Source organism: Gossypium hirsutum, chromosome A13 (genome assembly GCF_007990345.1).
Source record: "Gossypium hirsutum isolate 1008001.06 chromosome A13, Gossypium_hirsutum_v2.1, whole genome shotgun sequence".
Classification (NCBI taxonomy): Eukaryota; Viridiplantae; Streptophyta; class Magnoliopsida; order Malvales; family Malvaceae; genus Gossypium; species Gossypium hirsutum.
This window is the reverse complement of record NC_053436.1, coordinates 1,492,909-1,516,218: the sequence shown is the minus strand read 5'-3', so window position 1 is coordinate 1,516,218 and position 23,310 is coordinate 1,492,909. Positions and strand designations below refer to the sequence as shown.

At 32.2% G+C, this 23,310-nt stretch overlaps 4 protein-coding genes across 11 annotated transcripts; 3 read left to right on the top strand and 1 right to left on the bottom strand.

Annotated features, from left to right (window-relative positions):
• The first annotated feature begins 572 nt into the window (after window positions 1-572).
• Window positions 573-4,456, top strand: LOC107933298 (dynamin-related protein 1E). Its single transcript, XM_016865469.2, has 15 exons — window positions 573-934; window positions 1,025-1,088; window positions 1,172-1,279; window positions 1,450-1,551; window positions 1,641-1,691; window positions 1,792-1,853; window positions 2,026-2,116; window positions 2,225-2,289; window positions 2,409-2,603; window positions 2,687-2,806; window positions 2,887-2,957; window positions 3,198-3,423; window positions 3,509-3,559; window positions 3,636-4,007; window positions 4,100-4,456. Exons 1-15 carry the CDS (start codon window positions 794-796, stop codon window positions 4,226-4,228), a joined length of 1,848 nt encoding a protein of 615 aa, XP_016720958.1. The 5' UTR covers window positions 573-793; the 3' UTR covers window positions 4,229-4,456.
• Window positions 4,457-7,263: 2,807 nt separating this feature from the next.
• LOC107933299 (UMP-CMP kinase 3) lies at window positions 7,264-10,820 on the top strand. Of its 3 annotated transcripts, none has more exons than XM_016865473.2 (10): window positions 7,264-7,476; window positions 8,362-8,426; window positions 8,519-8,570; window positions 8,677-8,794; window positions 9,710-9,866; window positions 9,952-10,032; window positions 10,130-10,237; window positions 10,323-10,394; window positions 10,482-10,541; window positions 10,617-10,820. In XM_016865473.2, exons 2-9 carry the CDS (start codon window positions 8,400-8,402, stop codon window positions 10,491-10,493), a joined length of 627 nt encoding a protein of 208 aa, XP_016720962.2. In that variant the 5' UTR covers window positions 7,264-7,476; window positions 8,362-8,399; the 3' UTR covers window positions 10,494-10,541; window positions 10,617-10,820. The 3 variants fall into 3 exon arrangements, with proteins under 3 accessions (XP_016720962.2, XP_040940351.1, XP_040940353.1); XM_041084417.1 differs by lacking the exon at window positions 7,264-7,476 and adding an exon at window positions 7,480-7,585; XM_041084419.1 differs by lacking the exon at window positions 7,264-7,476 and adding an exon at window positions 7,545-7,701.
• A 4,051-nt stretch (window positions 10,821-14,871) lies between these two features.
• On the top strand, window positions 14,872-18,897 carry LOC107933251 (protein PIN-LIKES 3). 6 transcript variants are annotated; one of them, XM_041084411.1, is made up of 12 exons: window positions 14,872-15,030; window positions 15,103-15,153; window positions 15,284-15,445; window positions 15,513-15,595; window positions 15,684-15,808; window positions 15,919-16,040; window positions 16,458-16,637; window positions 16,781-16,873; window positions 17,015-17,115; window positions 17,652-17,704; window positions 17,981-18,166; window positions 18,588-18,897. In XM_041084411.1, the coding sequence occupies exons 3-12, from the start codon at window positions 15,311-15,313 to the stop codon at window positions 18,710-18,712; spliced, it is 1,203 nt and encodes a 400-aa protein (XP_040940345.1). In that variant the 5' UTR covers window positions 14,872-15,030; window positions 15,103-15,153; window positions 15,284-15,310; the 3' UTR covers window positions 18,713-18,897. The 6 variants fall into 6 exon arrangements, with proteins under 6 accessions (XP_040940345.1, XP_040940347.1, XP_040940346.1 ...); XM_041084413.1 differs by having other exon boundaries at window positions 15,103-15,178; XM_041084414.1 differs by having other exon boundaries at window positions 14,874-15,030; window positions 15,516-15,595.
• Window positions 18,898-19,417: 520 nt separating this feature from the next.
• LOC107933309 (WD-40 repeat-containing protein MSI1) lies at window positions 19,418-21,949 on the bottom strand. The gene is made up of 4 exons (XM_016865485.2): window positions 20,964-21,949; window positions 20,187-20,311; window positions 19,970-20,065; window positions 19,418-19,867 (listed from the first exon to the last, which is right to left on the bottom strand). The coding sequence occupies exons 1-4, from the start codon at window positions 21,786-21,788 to the stop codon at window positions 19,639-19,641; spliced, it is 1,275 nt and encodes a 424-aa protein (XP_016720974.1). The 5' UTR covers window positions 21,789-21,949; the 3' UTR covers window positions 19,418-19,638.
• Between the last annotated feature and the right edge of the window lie 1,361 nt (window positions 21,950-23,310).

Here is a 23,310-nt window from a genome sequence, read left to right as displayed (position 1 = left end):
AAATATTCACTTAATAGTAAATAATTATAAAAATAATTTTAATAGGAGTTAATTACATAAACTTTAAAACGTTTAAATTATATCCTTAAACTAATGATGTTATATTAATCAGGTCCTTCTAATATTAAAACTAATAAATCATGCTTAAAATCCTATACAAATATTTTTTTAACATAAAAATAAAGTAAAATTGAAAAAAATGAGAAAAAACCACAAAATAAAAATTTTTGCGACATTTATTTTTACAATATTTATTTTTTAAAGTTTTTTACTTTAAATTATGTTACATAAGATTTAATATCTTATTGATAATTAAATTAATGATTTTAATAACAGGATAACATTATTGATATAATATCGATAATTTAATGATATAATTAAAATATTTTAAAAATTTGAAGATAAATTTAAAATAAAAATTATAATTTAAAAATATTTAGTGCAATAATATTTTTTTAAATATATTTTAAAAATAAAGATTAAATTTTAAATTTACCGGAAATAAAAACACTTATCACATTTAAAAAAAATTCAATAATAATTAAAAACAAAAAACAAAAACGGTGCGAAGCGTGACACTATATCTTTAGTTTAGCCGACTCTTGACTACTGTCCGAACACAAACAACTTTGAATTTTATTTTTTATTTAGTTTTTATTTAATTTTCATTTCTTCCTGTTTTTCTCAACCTCATTCACAGCCTATACGAACCCCAAGAGCTCCTCATCTCGTTGTTTTTACCTTCCATTTGAACTCAAGTTCGTCGTAGTTTTCTACTCTTTAGCCATCAAAGATGACCACCATGGAAAGCTTAATCGGTTTAGTTAACAGGATCCAACGAGCATGTACGGTGCTCGGTGATTACGGTGGCGGCGACAACACTTTCTCTTCCCTTTGGGAAGCTCTTCCTTCCGTTGCCGTCGTCGGTGGTCAGGTATTTCTCTCTTTTTTTTTTATTCCTTGAATAAACGTATTATCCGATCTTCTAATATGAGTTAGGTTTCGCTTTTTGGATTGAGAACAGAGTTCAGGGAAGTCTTCGGTGCTTGAAAGCATAGTCGGACGTGATTTTCTTCCTAGAGGATCAGGTTAGTTAGTTAGATTCCCCTTTGGTTTATAAATTTTTAGTCTCTTAAAATTGAGTAATAGCGATATGTATAATTCTGTGCAGGAATTGTGACGAGACGGCCTTTGGTGTTGCAACTTCATAAGACAGACGAAGGTTCACAAGAGTATGCTGAGTTTCTTCACCTTCCTAAGAGAAGATTCACTGATTTTGGTAATCTTTTTTCTTATTATGTTACTTTTGGATATCTCGAAAATTCGAAATTGCTGGACTTGCCGTGGATTTTTAGCTTTATTTGTGCTTGCTAGTTGCTGATTCTGGTTGTATGGATTGTTCCTCATCGGTTAATTTTGAATTTGGAACTTATTTCTTTCTTGGTGCAGGGGCGGTCCGGAATGAAATTCAGGAGGAAACCGATAGAATTACTGGGAAGACTAAACAAATTTCTCCTGTTCCTATTCATCTCAGTATCTACTCTCCAAATGGTTTGTCATCAACATCAATACTCTTTGTTTCTTTTTAAGTTATGGTTCAGAGTGATTTAGCTAACATCATATATTCTCTGTTCTCACAGTTGTCAACTTAACCCTGATCGATTTGCCGGGCTTGACAAAAGTTGCTGTCGGTAAGTCTTGTTTTAATTATTATATGTGAATATAACATATTCATTTGTTTTTTTTATCTTGTGTTGCAATTGATGAATGAGAACCATTGTTCTTTTTCAGAGGGACAGCCGGAAACTATAGTTGAAGACATCGAAACCATGGTTAGGTCTTACGTTGAGAAGGTAAGAGCCTCATAGACCTTGGCATTTTTTAAAACAAGAGCTTGGGTTAATATTTATTTTGGGGAATTTGAGCTAAGTTGTTGTCATCTTATATGGTTAAAAAATCCTTGTTAATTGAAACTTCTTGTTTGCGTTCTATATGCATTCTGAATCATCATTATGCTTTTTGTAGCCTAATTGTATCATACTAGCTATATCTCCAGCTAATCAAGATATAGCAACTTCTGATGCTATCAAATTGGCCAGGGAGGTAGACCCCTCTGGTATGTATTAATTATCGTTTCACTAAAGCATTAGCATAGATTCTTATCCATGCAAAGTGTATTTTACTTGGTTTTTTTCATTTACAAAATTGTGTCTTTTATTACCAGGTGACCGGACATTTGGGGTGTTAACTAAGCTTGACCTTATGGACAAAGGGACTAATGCTTTGGATGTGCGTTCTTTCTCTTTCATTTTTTTTATTTACTGTCTTTGAGTATCCCTATTCCTCGTTTTTCCTATAGTTGCTGACTTGATCTTCGAACATGTTTCATTTGCTTTTCCGCTCTTAAGGTTCTTGAAGGAAGATCTTACCGGCTACAGCATCCTTGGGTTGGAATTGTGAACCGTTCTCAGGCTGATATAAACAAAAATGTGGACATGATTGTGGCAAGACGCAAGGAGCGTGAGTATTTTGCCACTAGTCCAGACTATGGCCACTTAGCAAGTAAAATGGGTTCAGAGTATCTTGCAAAACTTCTATCACAGGTTCGCTCTTGAGTACAATTTACTTGGGATTGGCTTCCCAGTCTTGAAGGGCAAATTTCTGACAATGTTGCCCTTGTCTACAGCATTTGGAAAATGTTATTAGGTCTCGGATACCAAGTATCACTTCTTTGATAAACAAAAGCATTGATGAGCTTGAATCAGAAATGGATCATCTTGGCAGGCCTATTGCTCTTGATGCTGGGGTGAGTAGTATACTTTTCCTACTTCTGTACAAGTACAAGCTGCTTTATGCATCGTGTATAATTTTGGTGTTGTATCTCAGGCTCAACTGTACACCGTATTGGAAGTTTGTCGTGCATTTGAACGGATATTCAAGGAGCATCTGGATGGAGGGTAAATGCTTCAACTACTACCATTCTTTTTCTCTCTATTGCTATTTATTGGGAGGTTCTGCCATTTTTCCTTCTCTAGCATGGTTATTGGTCTAAGTCAATTCTCTTCTCATGTTTCAATTATGGTTAACCTAAATCTAACTGATCTAATTTGGATTATCTACACTTTCCATTTTTGCTGCAAGCTATAACAAGCTATAATTGCATAGTCTAATAACTCCTTTGGACATTGATATATTAGGCGACCTGGAGGTGATCGTATTTATGGAGTCTTTGACAACCAGCTACCTGCTGCTTTGAAGAAGCTTCCCTTTGACCGCCATCTTTCTCTGCAAAATGTGAGGAGAGTGGTGTCCGAGGCAGATGGTTATCAACCACACTTGATAGCTCCTGAGCAAGGTTACCGCAGGCTTATTGAAGGGGCATTAAATTATTTTAGGGGCCCAGCTGAAGCTTCTGTGGATGCTGTAAGTTGTCTCTTCAATTATTTCAAGTGGCCAAAGTTTTTTTCTTGTGCTGTGACTTTTAGCTGATGCATTTTTCTTTATGTAGGTTCACTTCGTCTTGAAAGAACTTGTGAGGAAATCTATAGGAGAAGCTCAGGTAAAAAGTTTGAGAAAATTAGTTCATTGATGTCCTTCCAGAGATGAATGTTTATTGATGTTATTTATTATATCAGGAATTGAAACGCTTTCCCACTCTACAAGCTGATATAGCAGCGGCTGCTAATGAGGCCTTGGAGAGGTTCAGAGATGAAAGTAAGAAGACAGTTGTTCGGTTAGTAGACATGGAGTCGTCATATTTAACAGTGGATTTCTTCCGGAAGCTTCCCCAAGAAGTAGAAAATAAAGGAGGAAATCCTCAAGCTCCTGTTACAGATCGGTATGGTGAAGGCCATTTTCGGAGGATAGGGTCAAATGTTTCCTCATATGTCGGTATGGTGTCAGATACACTTAAGAACACAATCCCGAAGGCTGTGGTTTTCTGTCAAGTTAAGGAGGCAAAACAATCTTTACTAGCCCGCTTTTACACGCAGCTAGGAAAGAAAGAGGTAGCGTATCACAAGCTTTATCTCACCATTAATGTTTTAAGCAATATTAAGGTTGTCGGTTAACGGGTATTCGCACGTGCATCTGTTTTCAGGGGAAGCAGCTTTCTCAAATGTTAGACGAGGATCCAGCATTGATGGAGAGGAGACAACAGTGTGCTAAAAGGCTTGAATTATATAAGGCGGCGAGGGATGAGATTGATAGCGTATCATGGACACGATGATATTAATTCCGGGAATGAATCTTCTTTGACTCGTTTCAACCATATTGAACCGATACGATGCTAGTAAGTAACGCAGAATTCGATTATGTTAATTGTTTGACAGGCTTAAGATTCTTTCTTTATTTCTTCCTTAGATCAATTTTTACTACTGTTGTAGTTTTGTGCTATATGTATAATTCTCGTCACGTGGAACTGCTGTGTTATATATATATATATTGATTTGTGACACTTTGTTGTGCTTCAAGAGTCTCCTTTTGATTTATTTTCGTTGACACATTATTTTTAGCATGACGTTATAACATTATATAATATATGTATGTGTGTATATTCCCTAATTGTCATTTCCATCTTACCTTAATTTGATCTTTGACTTTGAAATGACACAATTTGATGATCTTTAATGATCAGTGTTGTCAAATTTCATTTCGGTATCTTCTGTTCCAATCATAAATCAGAATCATGAAGTTTATGTTTCATTTAAGTTGAAACTAACAAATTTCGATGTGTACATATCATTGCTAATATATGTTTATATTAGGCAAGGTTTTCATGACTGTATTGTCCGCCTACATGTTTACGGTTCGATTGGTCTGTCTAGTATAATTAAAAAAATTATTAAGAAGTTATAAAAAAATTTTAAAAAAAATTAGTTCAGTTGATTTATTTGTCGGTTCAATTGGGTTTTACTTCCGATTTATTTGGTTTATATTGATTCATGCGTTAATTAGTTTAATCCCTAACTGGATGAATTTATTGGTTTTCGTTCCGATTCAAACAAGACCAGTATTAATGCATATTGACTCAAGTCGATTGGTACAAAATTAATAATACTGAATACTTCTGTTTGAATCATAATTAAACATAAAATATAATTATTAAATTAAGTTATAGAATATTATTGTGGAATTAGAAATTATAGTTAACATTTCGTTTGTGAGCAGAAGAGTATTTTTAAGCATGTAATTGATAAATTCGACAGGGTAACACTCTTAAAACAAGAGAAAAAAAAAATCCTTCCCGTGAAGGCCAATGACCGCATACAAATCCAGGTGATACAGGCAGAGAACAGAACAGCATGGCAAACACTCTCCTTCACTTTAGCTTCGCTTTGCTTCCCATTTACTACTAAATACATCAATTTAACCTATTATTGTCTTCTTCTTTTTTTGTCAATTGAGTATTGGCTTAATTGGTATGAGTATTATTATTTAATGTAGAAATATATGGGTTTGAATATATTAAAGTGCATGATTCTATTATTTATGGGTTGAAAAACGATTATAAATATTTTTAAATATTTTGCAATATAAATCAAAAATGATAGAAATTTATAATAAGATTATTCAAAAAAATTATTATTATTATTATTTGATAATTTCAAAAACAAAGGTTATAAGTAAAGGCTTTTTAATTGTAAAACAATTTTTTTTATTTATTAAAAGTGATTTACGCATGTTAAAATTTAAATTAAATTGAATCTAAATAAAATTTAGAAACTTGATAAACTAAACTTTTAAAATTTATATTATTTGTTAATTTTATTTTTTTAATTAGATTTTACCTTCAACTTTTCAGAAAAATTAGCTAAAAGGAACTTTTTATATTTTTTTGAAATTTAAATTTATTTTATATTTTTTAAATTTTTTGTTAACCTGGCATAAAATAAAAATATAATAAGAATCTAAAATATAAATGTATACTTATGCAAATTGTTACATCGATATTATTAAAAATTTAATATTTTAGTCAACATTTTCATTAAAAAAATTAGCTCAAAAAATTAAATTAATAAAAAATATAAATATTTAAAAATTAAATTTATTATTATGCTAAAAATACTTCAATTTTCGATGGCAAAATAATATTCCTCGTGTAATGAAGATTTTTCTAAGATCTAGAAATTTCAAAACAAAATATATTCGTGGTATTTCCTCAGAAACTAAACTCATGTCGGCACTCCGCAGGGACCATGTTGAATTTTTATATTTTATATTTAGGTTTTATTAAGTTTTAGTCCCTTTACTATGTTGAAATCAAAATTGTAGTCTTTTATTTTTATGTAATTTGATCTTCAGTTTTTACACAATTTTATTAGCATATCCAAATCAATCATTAAAATTATGGTTTTAATTGTGTAATTAAATAATAATAAAATGGCTAAAATCTGTTATAACTTTATGTTTTTTTTAATTTGGAATTTAATTTATGTATTTTTATTTTCACGAATTTAGTCTTTTTTTATTTTTTAAATTTTAAAATTTAAATCTAATTATTAACACTGTTAAATTTTTTTGTTAAAATTTTTCGGTGTGCCATTTTGAAATAACAAAAAAAAATTCACTTGATAACCATGTAACAAAAAATTAACATTGTCATGAACTTGAATTTGACAAAAGAATTTCAAACATGTTAACAGTTGGACTTGTATTTTTAAATTTCAAAAATAAAAAGACTAAATTTTAAATATACAAAAAATACATGGACTTAAAGCATATTTTACCTAATAAGATTTCAGTCATTGCATTAACAATATAGTTATAAAAAGTATATCAAATTATGTTAAATTAAAGTACAATTAACAACAATATATCATAACTGAGATTAATCCATCAACTGTTGTGTCACAAGCGTAAAATGCGAGTTCGACATGCTCCAAGGGACCTCATGTTGAAGATTGCAGACATTCACCGTAATAATTTGTAGACCTATAAGGATCCCCGTTTCAGTTAAAGCTTTTCTTTTTGAGGATATGAAAGTTTTAACTTTCTCTGATCGTTAATATTGTTATCTTTGTAATCGTTTTTCTTTGGCTGTTTACTTTCATCAAAAAAAATTGAGCACTAGATCGAGTATTATTTTTATTTTCCATAATTTTTATAATATTTTGAATCACATTTTAAATGAATCTGAATAAATAAATTTACACATTTAAATTAATAAAAAAACTTTTTAGACACTTTTTTTTGCCATTAAAAGTGGGTGATTGATAAATATGTTTAAATGTATGAATTTGATTGGGTCATATAACGTGTAAGTTTTACGGTACCCAAAGCTTCTTTGTCTAGATCTAGATCCAAACAGGGCAAAGGACAGGCTCATTCAAATGTATTTAAAAGGGCCCCCTTCAATGGTCATCCCAAAATCAAAGGCAAAGGCAAAGGCAGTGGCCATTCACATCACCACACCTATTTTAATTACTTTAACACCTCCTTTCCCTCCTTCCTCCGTTCTTCATTAGAATATTTTAGGTAATTTCTAATATCTGCGTTTAATTTTATATATATATTTAAATTTAATCTTCTCTTACGAATTGGATCTGCTCGGATCTGTTCTGATCTGCACTCCTTTTTGATCTGTGTAATTGAGTTCTTTACCTCATTTTTCATTATAGTTCTTCAAAATTACGTGGAAATTTGAATTCATGAGTCGGATTCCCATGCGAATGCATTTGTAACTTTAGATTTGAATTTAAGGTCGCGTTCTTGTTTTGATCTGTGTGTAATTTGAGTTCTTTAGCTCATTTTTCATTCCAAGTTCTTCAAAATTACGTCGAAATTTGAATTCATGAGTCTGATTTCAATGCGAATGCTTTTGTAAGTTTAGATTTGAATTCAAAATTACGTTCTTTTGATCTGTGTGTAATTGAGTGCTTTACCTCAGTTTTCATCAAAATTCTTCAAATTTACGTGGAAATTTGAATTCATGAGTCCGGTTCCAATGCGAACGCTTTTGTAATTTTAGATTTGAATTCGAAATTGCGTTCTTCTTTTGATCTGTGTGTAATTGAGTTCTTTACCTCAATTTTTCATTCCAAGTTCTTCAAAATTACGCGGAAATTTGAATTCATGAGTCCGATTTCAATGTGAATGCTTTTGTAATTTTAGATTTGAATTCAAAATTACGTTATTCTTTTGATCTGTGTGTAATTGAGTTCTTTACCTCATTTTTCATCAAAGTTCTTCAAATTTACGTTGAAATTTGAATTCATGAGTCCGATTCCAATGCGAATGCTTTTGTAATTCTAGATTTGAATTCAAATTCACGTTCTTCGAGACTTTTGTGTTTTTATTCAGATCTCGTATCTTGTCTATTAAAATTTCTTAGATTTTCTTTTTGTTTCCGTTTTTATGCAGATTTAAACGGACTCGATCCCTAAGCTAGTTTTGTACTAATGGGAACAGTTAGTGTTGCAAACAAGGTAATGAAAATTGTGAAAATTATCCTTTTATTTAAACATTGCATTGCTTATTTTTTTCCATTTCAGCTTAGTTAATGATATTATAACTACAGGATATCAATGTTAGCTTAGCTGAAAAAAAGCCTAGAGTTGTTTTTGTTTTGGGTAAGCAAATTCTTCTTGGTAGCTTTAGGCTTTACATTTTCATCCATTTCTTGTTTATAAATGCTTCCTGCAACTGAGTTTATTTCCGTTTTTGTGTACTGATCAGGTGGCCCTGGCAGTGGGAAAGGTACCCAATGCGCAAATATAGTCGAACACTTTCATTACACCCATCTCAGTGCTGGAGATCTTCTCCGAGCAGAAATTAAGTCTGGTTCGGAAAATGGGTATGTCATCCATGCCTGCAAAAATTAGACATGCATTGGTTCCTAGCTAACTAGAAAAATATGTTTCTTCTTTGTTTCTTATGATTGAATATAGTTGGTATTGCTCGATGAAAGTACTATAGAGGCCCTTGTACTAGGAGTTGTATTGTATTTTGCCCCTCTACTTGAAAATTGGGTAAATTAGTCTTTGTACTTTAGATCGAAGAGAAAATTGGCCCTTTTATTGTAAATTTCATCCATTTCTATTGTTAAAAACTAATCCCTGTATGTCGACATGAGTTATATGTGGCACAGTCATGTCTAGTTATTCCATCAGTCTCGCTAGTTTTTAATAATTAGGATAGATGAAAATTTTAACTAAAAGGACTACTTTGCTCTTTGATTTAATTTATAAGGACTAATTTACTCATTTTTTGAGTAAAGGTGGCAAAATTATCTGACACAAGTATAGGAGTTTTTATGGTACTTTTACCGAGATCTGTTCGATTTTCTAGTATAGGATTTTGCATTGAACTTGAGTGGGGTTTCTATCCTCAGCTCTTGAAATTAGATGAATAAATATTATCAGATCTGTTCAACTTTCTAAGATAGGATGTGTTTGTTGAATATGATTGGCGTTTTACCCTCAACTAATTGAAAATTTCTAGGTTTGCTCTCTATTCCCCTGCATTGTTAGATAAGCCTTTTGCATACTCTGTTCTGGTTTTTAAATTCTGAAGAGCTTCCTCTTTGTTAGGGGCAGAAGTGGGTGCTCGCTCATGTACTAATCTAGTTGTCTGCAATTTTGTTTTAGAATAGTTGTTTCAATTTGAACCTTTCAGATACAGAGAATGTAATTTGTCATTTGGACCATTTTCCACATGTTGCCTTTTTCTGCACGATCATATTTAACACGTGTTATCGACTGTTCCACAGAACCATGATTCAGAACATGATCAAAGAAGGAAAGATTGTTCCTTCCGAGGTCACAATTAAGCTTCTCCAGAAAGCAATGCTGGAAAGTGATAATGACAAGTTCCTTATCGATGGTTTTCCTCGTAATGAAGAAAACCGTGCAGCATTTGAAGCTGTTGTAAGTTTGGTGGTTCTGTATTCACGTAATCTTCTCAGCGTTATTTATTTAGGTTTAACATGGTGAAATTTTGGTGGTTCTGCAGACAAAAATCGAGCCAGAATTTGTCCTGTTTTTCAATTGCCCTGAAGAAGAGATGGAGAAGCGTCTTCTGAGTAGGAACCAGGTTATCTATATGATTTACATTAGAAGATTTCTGTTTCTTTTTTGTCTTGTTTATTTTATGTTTGTTTAAACCACTTATCCTTGTCTCCTTAATGAAGGGAAGAGAAGATGATAACATCGAAACAATAAGGAAACGATTCAACGTGTTTCTCGAATCCAGCCTTCCTGTAATCGAGCACTATAAGGCCAAGGAAAAAGTTCGAGAGGTAATATTCCGTCGGAACCATTTGGTTTTGTACTAGTTGATTAGCATAGTTACCTCAACTTAAAGTGTTACGTTTTGACGTTTAGATTGAAGCTGCAAAGCCCATAGGAGAGGTGTTTGAGGCCGTTAAAGTTGTCTTCACCCCAAAAGCTGAAAAGGTAAAAAAAAGTATCGGTTTTTCCCTTCTTACGCTCGAAAACAATCGTACATCTTCCATTCATGGCCGATATGCCTTGCACATACAGGTTGTTGCCTAGGCCGGGTTTGCAAACTCTACCAGTGATTAATTAGCATATTCATTTGAGGTGAAATTTTTATCTGTAAATTACATAGTTTTACTCTTGTTTAACAAGCAACTCATACAATAGTCTTTGGTGCAGGTTAAATATGTCACAGTTTGGTGCACATCATTACTGTATTCTTAATAATTTGGAAGTTTTTTTTTTTTGTATCACATAGTATTTGGTTTATTATTGTTATTATTATTACATGATATGTCATGATGAAAATTCATACATTTATATTCTTGTTATGGTATTTTCTGATATTCACAATAAACCCCCAAAGTCTTCTATTGTTGTTGACATGATATTCTTATTCTTTGTTTAACCAAGCTATGTGGCCTCCCCTTCTTTGTTGTATCTTAATTGGTCAAAGAACTGTTAAACTTTGCAATAATAATTATATCTTTTAAAAATAACTCTGTATGAGAATAATGCTTCAAACTTATTTATGTGAATGACGTAATTTAAAAAAAATGATATAAAGCTATGAAATATTTAAATTAAACCATGAATTATAAAATGTTATATTAATAAATAATCTTTTTCACGAATTGGTGCATGATAGCGAAATAGATGGCTTTTTTACTGAAATAAAATTTAAAAAAAAATATTTATCAAAATAGGTTATCAGCTCGATTATATACGAAAATGGGGTGTTATTTTCATTCGCGCCTATCTGACAGGCGCGAATGATTATTTTATATTAATTTTTTTTATTTTTTAAATAAAATATACTTTTTTATTTTCGGAATAGTAATCGAGCCTTTTTCTGAGGCGCGACTAATTGAACTTTTCTCTGAAGCATAAATGGTGGGGCCCACATTTTTCATGTGTTATTAAAATGAATACTTTATCTAAATGAAGTATGTATTAGCAGATTTACTAATATGATTATATATATTTACGCATGTATCACATTACAAAAAAAAAATTAAATGCTTATACCTAATAAAACATGTATCTCATTAAATAATAGTTATTTTCCAAATAACATATTGTTTTATAATTTTATTTCTTATTTAATATTTTAATTTAATTTTAACAATGCATACTTTACCTGGATGAAGTATGTATTAGCAGATTCACTAATATGAGTATATATATATACACACACACGCATGTATCACATTACAAAAACAAAAATTTAAATACTTATACTTAATAAAACATGTATCTCATTACAATAATAGTTATTTTCCAAATAACATATTGTTTTATAATTTTATTTCTGATTTAATATTTTAATTTAATTTTAATAATGCATACTTTACCTGGATGAAGTATTTATTAACAAATTCACTAATATGATTATATATATTTATGCATGTATCACATTACAAAAACAAAATTTTAAATACTTATACCTGATAAAACCGAGTATTAAAAACAAGTTTATAATATTACCAACTTTCATCTACTATATAATCCACAAGTTTGCCTTAAATATTAATGTCCACATCTTTCATGTGTTATTAAAATGCATACTTTATCCGGATGAAATATGTATTAGCAGCTGGTAATATTTAAGGCAAACTTATGGATTATATAGTCGATGAAAGTTGGTAATATTATAAAGTTATTTTTAATACTCGGTTTTATTAGGTATAAGTATTTAAAATTTTATTTTTGTAATGTAATACATTCGTGTATATATATATAATCATATTAGTGAATCTGCTAATACATACTTCATTCGGGTAAAGTATGCATTATTAAAATTAAATTAAAATATTAAATAAGAAATAAAATTATAAAACAATATGTTATTTGGAAAATAACTATTATTGTAATGAGATACATGTTTTATTAGGTATAAATATTTAAATTTTTATTTTTGTAATGTGATACATGCGTGTATATATATAATCATATTAGTGAATCTGCTAATACATACTTCATTCAGGTAAAATATGCATTTTAATAACACATGAAAAATGTGGGCCTCACTATTTGCGCCTCAGAGAAAGACTCGATTAGTCGCGCCTCTCAGGTAGGCGCAATTACTATTCTGAAAATAAAAAAAATAATATTTTATTTAAAAATAATAATATAAAATAATTATTCGCGCCTGTCAAATAGGCACGAATGAAAAAACACTCCATTTTCGTATATAATCGGGCTGACAATCTATTTTGATAAATAATTTTTTTTTTAAATTTATTTTAGTAAAAAAAGCCCGAAATAGATATTAGTAAAGTGGTAGGGGTTGGTGGCTGTTTTCTGCAGCTTCCATTCCCTCTTTCCCTATAAAACCATCAAACAAACCCCAACCCTAAGCAGCCAACCGTTCAAAGGCCAATGAAGTCCCACCAGCCGCTTCTTCCTCTGAAGAAGAAGATGAGGAAGACTCCAAAACCCAATCTACTCCGTTGAACCAACAGAGCCCGCCACCCAGAAAGCCTGCTAAACGGCCTGGGGAGTCGGAGTTGGATGCCAATGAAGCGAAACGACCCAAGAAGAAGGTTGGGGAAGAAGGGATGGCGACTGCACCTGTTGTGGAGGAGGTGAAAAAGGCGAAACGCCACAAATCCCATCTTTTCCCCAAATCTTTTAAAGTCCATGAACAACATGTTTGTGTTGTCTAAAAAGATTTGGGGCAAAGACGGGATTAGTGGGAAAGTCGAGTCTTCAACTGCACCGACAAAAAAAATTGACGATGCGGTGCCAATAGAGGTTGATAAGGTGGTGTCTCAAGAGTTTCGGTAGTTCGCTTGATGAGAGATTTGGTGTCTCTGACATCAAGTGGAAGTTGTAAACCATGCTGCACCGTCTTTTTTCAAGCTTCTGGTTTTACAGTTCCAAGTTCATGGTTTGCGGACCCTTTGTTTTTACTCTCTTTAACATGCATGTCTCACTCTCTGTCTGGTCGTTGCTGCTCTGATGTCTTACTCTCGGTCTGCGGTCGACTATGCAGTTGAAAAGTTCGGTACACCCGAAATCATGGTCAACAACGCCGGATTATCAAGTCCACCGTATAACGATATGCTCAATTACGTATTATCTGATTTCGAGAATGAAACCTGCTGCTATAATTATGATCGCACATGAAAAGGGTTCAATGATTTGAACCTGTAGTGTTTCAATTTAAAAATTTGAATAAAAGTTTATCTTTTTACATTTAAATGATAAAAATTTATACCCATTAAGTTAAAAAGGTAAAATTGTTAAGTATATTATTTATGTAGTTAAAATATCAGTCCATCTAAATTTAACATTCAGTGTAAATAATAAGATTTGTTAACTCAATTTGATTTGATTAAAAATTTGATGACTTGATCCATTTTGAAAAATATTTAAATTAATTTTGATTGTTAAAATATGATTTATCAATTTAATTAACTTGAAATTTTTGAACTTGATTCGATTTGAGCGAATGCTTACTCCTAATTTATATATAATCAATAGTGAAAAAATGTTTTCAATTTACCTGCAATTAAATCATTTGGAATGATAAATTAGTAGGTTGAATTATTGTATCAAAAATCATTTTTATATTTATAAATTTTAGATTTTTTATTAAAAGCTTAAATTATTATATGATGATGTGGCACAATATCATAATGTCACGTCATTATATCTTAACATAAATTAAGTGTAGCACTAATAAGAACAAAATAATGTTTAGGGGCTAAGTTTGAAAAAGTTACAAAATTCGAAGACTAAATGTTGTTTTATCTCAATCCTAAATATAAAAATTATTGTTTTTAAAACGAGATTAAACTGGATAGAGTATTAATCCGAAATAAAAGAATGAATAAATTAAACCGAATTTTTTAAAAATAATTTATTTAATTGAATCAAACTGAAATATGATAGATTAGATCATCGATTTGGTCAACAGTAATCAATGTGAATGTAAAAAGTGTTCTCCTTGGGATAAAACATGCTTCTGCAAAAGCACATGGTTATAGGTGGCCTAGTACCTCATGCATATATACAGGCTCTACACATGTTGTTTTGCGCCTTACAAGCAATGTTGTAGCTGAGTTAGGCAAATACGGGATACGAGTGAATTGTGTTTCTCCCTTTGCCGTCGCAATGGAATTGGCCTTTGCTCACTTGGACGAGGACGAAAGAACCGACGATTCGTGGTTTCTTCTGTAAAAAACACAACCTTGAGTAGACCACCAACCTCTAATTATTCTACCCACCCTTCCCCAAAACTTACCATATCTATCCAAACTCATCCAAATAGCCCACCAACCTCTAATTGTTCATGCAATCAATCCAAAAAGAAAAGATTTTAGTAAAGTTCAAATTTTAAGGATCACAAAAGCACATGGTTTAAATGTGGGGGTTGAAATAAAAAGGACTGGTGGTTGAGGAAAAATTGATTGTTGGGTCATGGTGTCTTTTTCCTCTTTTATCAAAAAATAAATTATTATCCAACATGAGTCCTTCCTAACACAAACAAAGATTTCCCTTCAGTTAACAATCTTTTTAAGGAAATTTGTTGTTCTTCCCACTAGGATGCAAAGATTCAATCACAACATTCCCTTACTATTTTGAGGTAAGAAAAATGGCTATGTTATCACATATTTTGCTAGTTTTTATAATAATCATTTTCATTATGATGTTGCAGCTTTTTATGCTCTTGACTGCAATACTTTCCATAGCTACTTGAAGTACCTAAGTATGTTTTCCGATATGAGTATGAAGTATGGTTCTTTAAGTATACTTGTACTGGATATATCCGTGTCCAACATTCTGAGTCCGAATAACATAGCTTATATTCGAACCTGAAAATGGGTTTTCCTTTGTAGGACTGAATTTCTTGGCAAATTACTGTAATGGAGTTACTGAGATTGTTCATTACATCAGTGATACCAGTTATAAAAGTACTACTGGTTCTTGCTGTTGGTTCGTTCCTTGCAACTGAAAGTGTTGATCTTTTGGGACCAAATGCAAGGCACCATTTGAATAATGTTAGTTTGAATTTGTGTATATATATATTATATAGACAAAGGACTAATGATAACAAATTTATATTAGCAGCTGGTATTCTATGTTTTTTTGCCTGCTCTGATCGGTTGCAGTATTGCCAATACGATCACGGTCAAGAGTGTAGAGACCTTGTGAGTTCGTTTTATGTTCATTTTCAGCGTATATGAGACGAATTCAAAGTATATCATCCGATTCATTTGACAAGTATATCATTTTTAGGTGGTTTATGCCAGTAAACATCTTTATCTCGTGTGCCATCGGTTCGTTACTCGGTTATATACTTGTAAAGATTACAAAAACTCCTCCACACCTAAAGGGACTAGTAATCGCTTGCTCGTCTGCAGGTAACATGATTTCTTCAGTACATTGTGTTCCACCATGTTTTTCACTTGCATCTTTGGCATCGTTGACCCGAAGTTTGAATACAAGGCTTATGTGTTTGATATTTTCACAGCTAATTTGGGGAACATGCTTATGATCATACTACCAGCTCTCTGCGAAGAAACGAATAGTCCATTCGGAGATTCATCCACCTGCTCTGCGTATGGAGAGGCTTATGCTTCGCTTTCACTAGCGGTATCGTCCGTTCTACTCTTGCTCCATGAATGTGTAAACGAAGAAATGTATAATAAGACATGTTTGTGAGTAAATGTTTGATGTCTCTCAATGCCTGCCTCGATTTCGTGTCTAATGCATCTTTTTTGTTCGCCCTTTTGAATGCATTGCCATAGTTTTTCGAGGACACATGCCTTTTGCCTTGAACTAAAAGGCAGAACAAGTCCCGAGGGTCAAAAGATCTTGATCTAACCTTCGAATTCGAAATGCTGGTTGCTGCATGTCAATTTGATTTACAGCATAGAACTTGTTGCATGAACACACTATATAAACAATTTCTTACGTGACAAGTCATTGAAAATTATACGAAACGAAAGAAAAGGAAACCAATGTAATTCGTATACTAACGACCTTGTAATTTTGTTGTTAATCATACAGGCGCAAGCAATTTATGTCTGGTCCATATTGTATTCTATAATGCGGACGTCTGCAAACAGCATAGTTAAAGAAACTGCGGAAATACTCTCGGAGACGTCGGCAGAGCCTCTACTTGTTTCACACAGTAGCTCCGAGGACAATATATATCAAGTTGACTTACCTGATGAAGGGAATCAAAGGGTATATTTCCACCATTGAATACAATTATCTCCACTCTTATCGAACAATATATGTGTCTGCATTTGACGATAATCGAAGCTTTGCTTGAGGCTTAAGCTTTGTTCAAATACTAAATATTTTTTTTTCAAATGACTTGTTCTTAGATGTCAACTTTTGGAAAGATGAAGCAATGTTTTATGACTACTATTAGAAGCAAGAGCTTGAAGATGATTTTCACACCGGCTACGATCGCCGCGGTAGGCATTCACTGCCTTCGTTAATTGTTCAATTTCAGAATATTGTATGCACCTCTTTTGTTTTGCATTTTAGTCATATGCCATAGAAGGTAGCTTTAGAGCTTAAACTAAGTGATATGTTTTGGTGCTTTGATTTTATAGATTGTTGGGTTCATTGTTGGAATAGTCTCTCCATTTAGAAAGGCATTGGTTGATGATAGTGCCCCTTTTCATGTCATCTACAGTTCCATTGATTTGATAGGGTAAGTATATAGAAATCCTAACACATGCTCTTATTTTCTCCTTATCTTGAGACTGGTTTATATCTACCCACTTTTTACCTCTACTATTTTGTTCACGTTGGTACATGAACTCATAAATTTAAGTCCATTTTGGTATTGAACTTGAATTCTATCAAGATCTGATGACATGACACTTTGAAATCGTGTCATGCCATCATTTGAAAATTTTAAAATTGGAGCTAGCTCAGGGTGCCATGTTATGAAATTTTGATGGAATCCAAGCTCAAGGACCAAAATGAATTTGTTGCTAAGTTTAGATACCACAAAAGCCCAAATTACCAAGTTTAGGAACTAAAAAGTTATATTAACCCATTAAACTACTTGGCAAGGTTCCTGTGCTATAGGAATAGTAGCAACTAGCAAATTAATCCTTTTATAAACTACTTGAAATGTACACAGTAAATTGCTTTACTTTTGTAGCAGAGGGATTAATTTGCTCTTCATTCTATAGTACAGGGACCTGATAAGTAATTTGATCATGTATTGATGATATGCAGAGAGGCAGGAATCCCATCCATGACATTGGTAGTGGGAGCAAATCTTCTTAAAGGTAAATTGCTTAAAAAAAAAGGTTTAACGATATGTTGGGTAGCATATTATGAATCAGGTTATCAGTTCAAGTTTAATTGGTTTAAATGATTTAATTATATAAATTATTAAAAATATTATAAAAAATGTATATATTAAAAATTGATTCAATCAATTCATACCGATTGGCGATTCAATTAATCTAAAATTTTATCTAAATCAATATCCTGACTAATTCATAGTCCAATTAACCAATAAGTCTGATTTAACCATGACGTTGACGTATATGATTGTACAGGCTTGAAAGGGTCAGCAGTGAAAACATCCCTCCTTTTAGGGATTCTTATAATAAGGAACATTTTGTTGCCTGTAAGTGGCATTGCTGTTGTTAAAGCTGCAATGCATTTCGGCTTGGTGGGGTCTTATTCCTTGTATCAGTTCACTCTCTTGCTGCAGTATGCCATTCCACCAGCCATGAACATAGGTATTTACTACACATACATCCTTTTTACTAAGAATCAGATTGCAATTTTGCTCACTCTACTAAAAAATAGGTAAATGAGTTATTGTATGTTAGAGCAAATTAGTCATTATGTTAAAATTTTATCCATTTGTACTGTTAAGAATTGATTCTTGTATGTCACTATTAGGTACATATAACATGCCATGTGCAATTGTCTGTTATTCTGTCAGTCACACTAGTTTTTAATAGTAAAAGTAGATGAAATTTTTTACAAAAATGAACAATTTGCTTGTTGATCTAATGTATAGGGAATAAATTACTCATTGTTTTAGTAAAAGGAAAAAAATGCAATCTCACTCCTAATATAGGGACCTCCATAATACTTTTATCATATATACATAGATATGGGTAGCTAATGCTTAAAGAGTATATGTTGTTGCAGGAACCATTCTCCAGATGATAGGAACAGGAGAGGCTGAGTTTTCAGTGGTAATGCTATGGAATTATGTTGTAGCAGCATTCTCTCTTACACTCTGGACAGCCTTCTACATGTGGCTTGTTACTTAATTTAAACAACCTTTTCATCTTTGATTCTCTAGGGCATCCCCAATTTGTGATTCATACTATATTGTAACCATTCAAAGCAGTAGAGACATGATTTCGTTATCTCTGCTTCTCTTTCCAATTCATAATCATCAAAACAAAGAGTTCTTTCCATGTAATGATTCATAACTGTGGCTTTTTTCATTAAATTTAGATTTTTATTTAGATAATATGAAAAAATTACTGTTAAAAACAACTCTGTTATCACTTAAAAACAATTTGATCCCTAAAAAAATTAAAACTTTTTAATCCTTATCAGTTTAGAATGCGAATAACTAAAGATAATTAATCATGTGTTAATATTCTCCATCAATTATACATTTTTTTGGTGAAAAAAATTATACATGATTAGATTGATATAACAATAAACTTAAGCTTGATATTTATGTGAATGTTGACAGAATATATAAATATTATGCTAAATTTGTTAAATGAGACCAAATTGACAAAATATATAAACTTTGTAAAGATGAACTTCTTATTATACAAATAAAAATATGTACAATGGGCAATGGACAAAAATCATTAACACTAGGACTATTATCCTTAGTTACTCACTTTAGATATTGACAAGCTAAATTATTCTGATTTTGTTTTTTTGAGAGGGATCAATTTGTTCAATATCAAAATTAAAAGGGGCCAAAGAAGTATTTTTACCAAAAAATCATATAGGTGAAAGAAGATATGCTAATAAATCGTGAAATACAATACATGTATTTTAATATCAGTACAGTTAAGGGCATGGGATCAAACACCGATTCACTCAGGGAATAAAAGAGTTGAGAGCAAGGCTATAAAACATAACTAAATTTACTCCTAAATTTTGTCAACCTCCCAGGCTAACCCAATTTGGTTCTTCTCCCCTCAAAGTTGGGGGAAAAAAAGTAGATTTAAGAACCTTTGGCAAATTCATCTCCCGGTACATCGTCCTCGTCGTGGTAGATATTCTCCGCCATTTGCCATATTTGAAGGATGTTATCTTCAGCTACACTAGCTATAACCCAATCTTCACATGGATTCCATGAAAAATCAGATATTTTACTAGTGTGTCCCCCATGAATGAATAGCAACTCAGGTGGACCATCTTCGGCATCTTCGGGTGTTTGTTCTTCATCGATCCTGCATTAAGAAGATTCGAATTGCGATAATATTGTTGAATATAGTGGTTTCAAAAGAGATTCACTTGGAAAACTGAGCATAATTTGGCAATGAGTTACTGACCTGCTGAGATCCCATACCATGAGCCTTCTGCCAAGACAACAGGATGCTAAGATAGTCTCATTCTTCGGATTCCACCCGACTTGGAAAACTTCTTCCCTGTTGAACACAATCACGGAATTAAGTTCATGAATACATTATTAAAATATCTCCAGGAATTCCACAAATGGATTAAGTATCCAAAAAGAGAAAATACGAATAATTCAGAAATCCTTCTTACTTGTGGCTATCAAAGGTGTGGAGTGCAGTACTGATCTTGCGAAGATCGAATAACTTAACTGTCTTATCGGTAGAACCGGTTGCAACAACCCACTCATTAAAGGGATTGAAAGCTAAGCAGTTGACCTAATAACACGAAAACAATAAATATCAAACAATAAAATGTGCCAAACTCACAAATTAGTATCACACTTAAACGACTTGCTAGCATTTCCAATCAAAGCATATACAAACTAAAATTCAGTATAAGTATTGCCCCCTTTACTAAAAAAAATGGGCAAATTAGTCTCTATATTTTAGATCAAATAGCAAATTGGTCATTTTTGTTAAAGATTTCATCCATTTCTACTGTTAAAAAATGGCGTGACTAATAGAATAACTAGATAGTTACACGTAGCGGGCCACATGTACCTTGTGCAAACGTACAAAGACCAGTTTTTAATAATAAAAATGGAAAGAATTTTTAACAAAGGACCATTTTGCTCTTTGATCTAATGTACAAAAACTAATTTGCTTGACAAAATGCAATCTAACTATTAGTACAAGAGCCTCCATGATACTTCTACCCTGAAATTCTACTGTACTCATCTGAATTATAACTAAACAATTAGCACAACAAGTTTATATGTTGTTGTTTTGATCACTTTCTATCACATTAATGAGTGAATTTTCCAAAATCAGCTAATTCATAATTGTTCATTACAAAAGCTTAAACTTTTCATATATTTACATATGCACACAAATTAAATACACAGAATAAAAAGAAAAGATTAGGTACCTCACTCTGGTGAGCAACTACAGATTGGATAGGCTTGGTAACAGAAGGGGTTCTCAAGTCCCAAATAAGTAAATATTGGTCATCCCCAACAGACCCAAACAAGTATTCATGCCTGAGATGCCAGGCAACATCTTCAACAACACCTTCATGAACCTTAAAGATCTGCATAGCATCAAGAGCTTTGTTCTTGGGAGTAGCATTAACATCCCATAAACAAATCTGAGCATCATCAGAACCACTAAGCAAATGACCTTCTTTAAACTTACTCCAAGACAAACCATAACCTTCAGTACTATGACCCCTAAGTCTCAAATCAGGACTACAAGCCCCATCCAAAGGCGGTTTCGAAGGATGTTTACTATAATCAAACACAAAAACCTCAGCACTAACAGTCTTAGTAGCTATAATAAAAGAATTCTGAGGCATATAACGAGCCCTATTAACTTCCCCTTCATGATTGATCTGTTGAATAATCTGAACCTTACCGCTAGCACACCCAAACCCACCGAGGTCAGACCTATCGTGGTCATATTGACGAGCGTCGTTCTCGGAATCTTGGAGAGGGAGCTGGACTTGAGCAAGCATGAGGTAATTGGGTTCGTTTTCAGAGGTGTGAGTACCCAAGATCATCTTTTGAACGGAGTAATCTTTGCCAGCAGGTTCGTCACGGTCGGGGAGCCATTCGACAGTGAGAGAAGGCCATTCAAGGGCATGGGTAATGACGAGATCGTAGAGGAAAGGAGTGTTCTTTTTCCAAATTTTGTACTCTTCGTTGATGAGTCGCTCCTCGATCTCGCCACGCATCTCCTCCTCGTCTTTCCCCATATCTCTCTCTGTCTCTCTCAATTTAGGGATGTGCTGGAAATTTATATTTAGGGTTTTCGTTGGTGTAATTTTACTTGTTTATATCTTTTTTTCCCCGGTTCCCGCCAAGGGGATTGTTGCATTCACTTTCCAAACCCTAGACTCTCTACATTATTCTCTTTCCCATACTTTCTTCCTTTTTTAGCTTTTAATTTTAATGAAATTTATTTTTAGTTTTAATTTTTTTGAGACTTAAATTCACAAAATGGTGTTATTGAGGGCTTAGCGTTGTATTTGAATTTGTGTAGAAGAACTGTATTTGATGTGCATATGATATTAAAGGTGAGTAAAACTCAATTCGATTTGAAAAAATTGAAAAAAATTTAAATTGAATTATTTAATTTATTCGAGTCAACTCGAATAAGTAATTCGAGTTTCAAGTTGAATTTTACAATTTGAATAATAGATTTGTGTAAATACATTTTTGTCTCTGTCAAGATTGAAAATGAACAATTTGGTCTCTCTCAACAAAAATTAAAATAATTAAAATAATTTAAAATTTTTAAAAATATTTTTAAAAATTCTAAAATTTATAAAAAATTCTAAAAAATATATAAAGAGAGTTAAAAAATTTTAAAAATTCTAAAAATAATATTTGTGAGATCTAAATAAGTTAATTAATAATTTAAGTTTATCATACTAAAATATTTTTTTATTTTACTTTGAATTTTTTTTCAAAGTTTTGAATTTATGTGCTCTAATATAGACCCATTTTATGACAACTTTCCATTACCTCTATTTTTGTGCCTTTAGTCGGCCTAGTATTTCCGGCAATTGCAATGGCTTCTTTATCTTTGTATGTTCAAAAAACTAAGATTTTTTAGATTCGATAGGGCCGAGACCAAATCTTATCTATCTTCTTTCAAGACTTAGATGTCATAGATACCTATTTAATAGAATATTATATAACATCCGGCTTCCCCGAATCGAACATAAATGAAAAAGCTCTTCTTATGCACACGTAAACATGGTATAGGGTTAAATGAATTATAGCAGGTAGATCGGTACCGAATAGATGTATGCAATTAAAGTCTATATATCTAGTAGATCCGTATAGGAGATCATATAAAGGGGATGATTTAGATCGAAGCAATTTGATGAATTCCTTCTAAAAGTTTATATTAAAATAGTACTAGTTGATAAGAGTTACTTCGGAAACAAAAAAAGTAAAGTAATTTTTTTGGTTAATATTTTAATTTGTATAAAATGTAACTAGATCAGTTATCTTATAACAAGATTTTAATTTGACATGTTTAAAACAATTTCACTCGATTCGATTCGACTCGACTCGATTTTCATTGCACTTGACTTGATTCGAGAACATTGCAAATCAAGTTAGGATGATAAAATATGATCCGTCAACTCGATTAACTCAAATATTTTTCAGTCAATTCGACTCAATTCAATCAACAGTCACCCCTTGTCGCGACACTAATGCCAAGATGTTGCAACACTGAGCCTCCATTACCTCAGAGGAGTAAAC

Coding starts and splice junctions, on each gene's coding strand:
- LOC107933298 (XM_016865469.2), top strand. CDS start 794: ATGACCACCATGGAAAGCTTAATCGGTTTAGTTAACAGGATCCAACGA. Junction 1,089..1,171: donor TTTTCTTCCTAGAGGATCAG/GTTAGTTAGTTA, acceptor AATTCTGTGCAG/GAATTGTGACGAGACGGCCT. Junction 1,854..2,025: donor TTAGGTCTTACGTTGAGAAG/GTAAGAGCCTCA, acceptor TGCTTTTTGTAG/CCTAATTGTATCATACTAGC.
- LOC107933299 (XM_016865473.2), top strand. CDS start 8,400: ATGGGAACAGTTAGTGTTGCAAACAAG. Junction 9,867..9,951: donor GTGCAGCATTTGAAGCTGTT/GTAAGTTTGGTG, acceptor GTGGTTCTGCAG/ACAAAAATCGAGCCAGAATT. Junction 10,238..10,322: donor CCAAGGAAAAAGTTCGAGAG/GTAATATTCCGT, acceptor TTTGACGTTTAG/ATTGAAGCTGCAAAGCCCAT.
- LOC107933251 (XM_041084412.1), top strand. CDS start 15,311: ATGGAGTTACTGAGATTGTTCATTACATCAGTGATACCAGTTATAAAA. Junction 16,041..16,457: donor ATGCTTCGCTTTCACTAGCG/GTATCGTCCGTT, acceptor TTAATCATACAG/GCGCAAGCAATTTATGTCTG. Junction 17,116..17,651: donor AGTTCCATTGATTTGATAGG/GTAAGTATATAG, acceptor GATGATATGCAG/AGAGGCAGGAATCCCATCCA.
- LOC107933309 (XM_016865485.2), bottom strand. CDS start 21,788: ATGGGGAAAGACGAGGAGGAGATGCGTGGCGAGATCGAGGAGCGACTC. Junction 20,312..20,963: donor TAGTTGCTCACCAGAGTGAG/GTACCTAATCTT, acceptor TCGTGTTATTAG/GTCAACTGCTTAGCTTTCAA. Junction 20,066..20,186: donor CACACCTTTGATAGCCACAA/GTAAGAAGGATT, acceptor TGTGTTCAACAG/GGAAGAAGTTTTCCAAGTCG.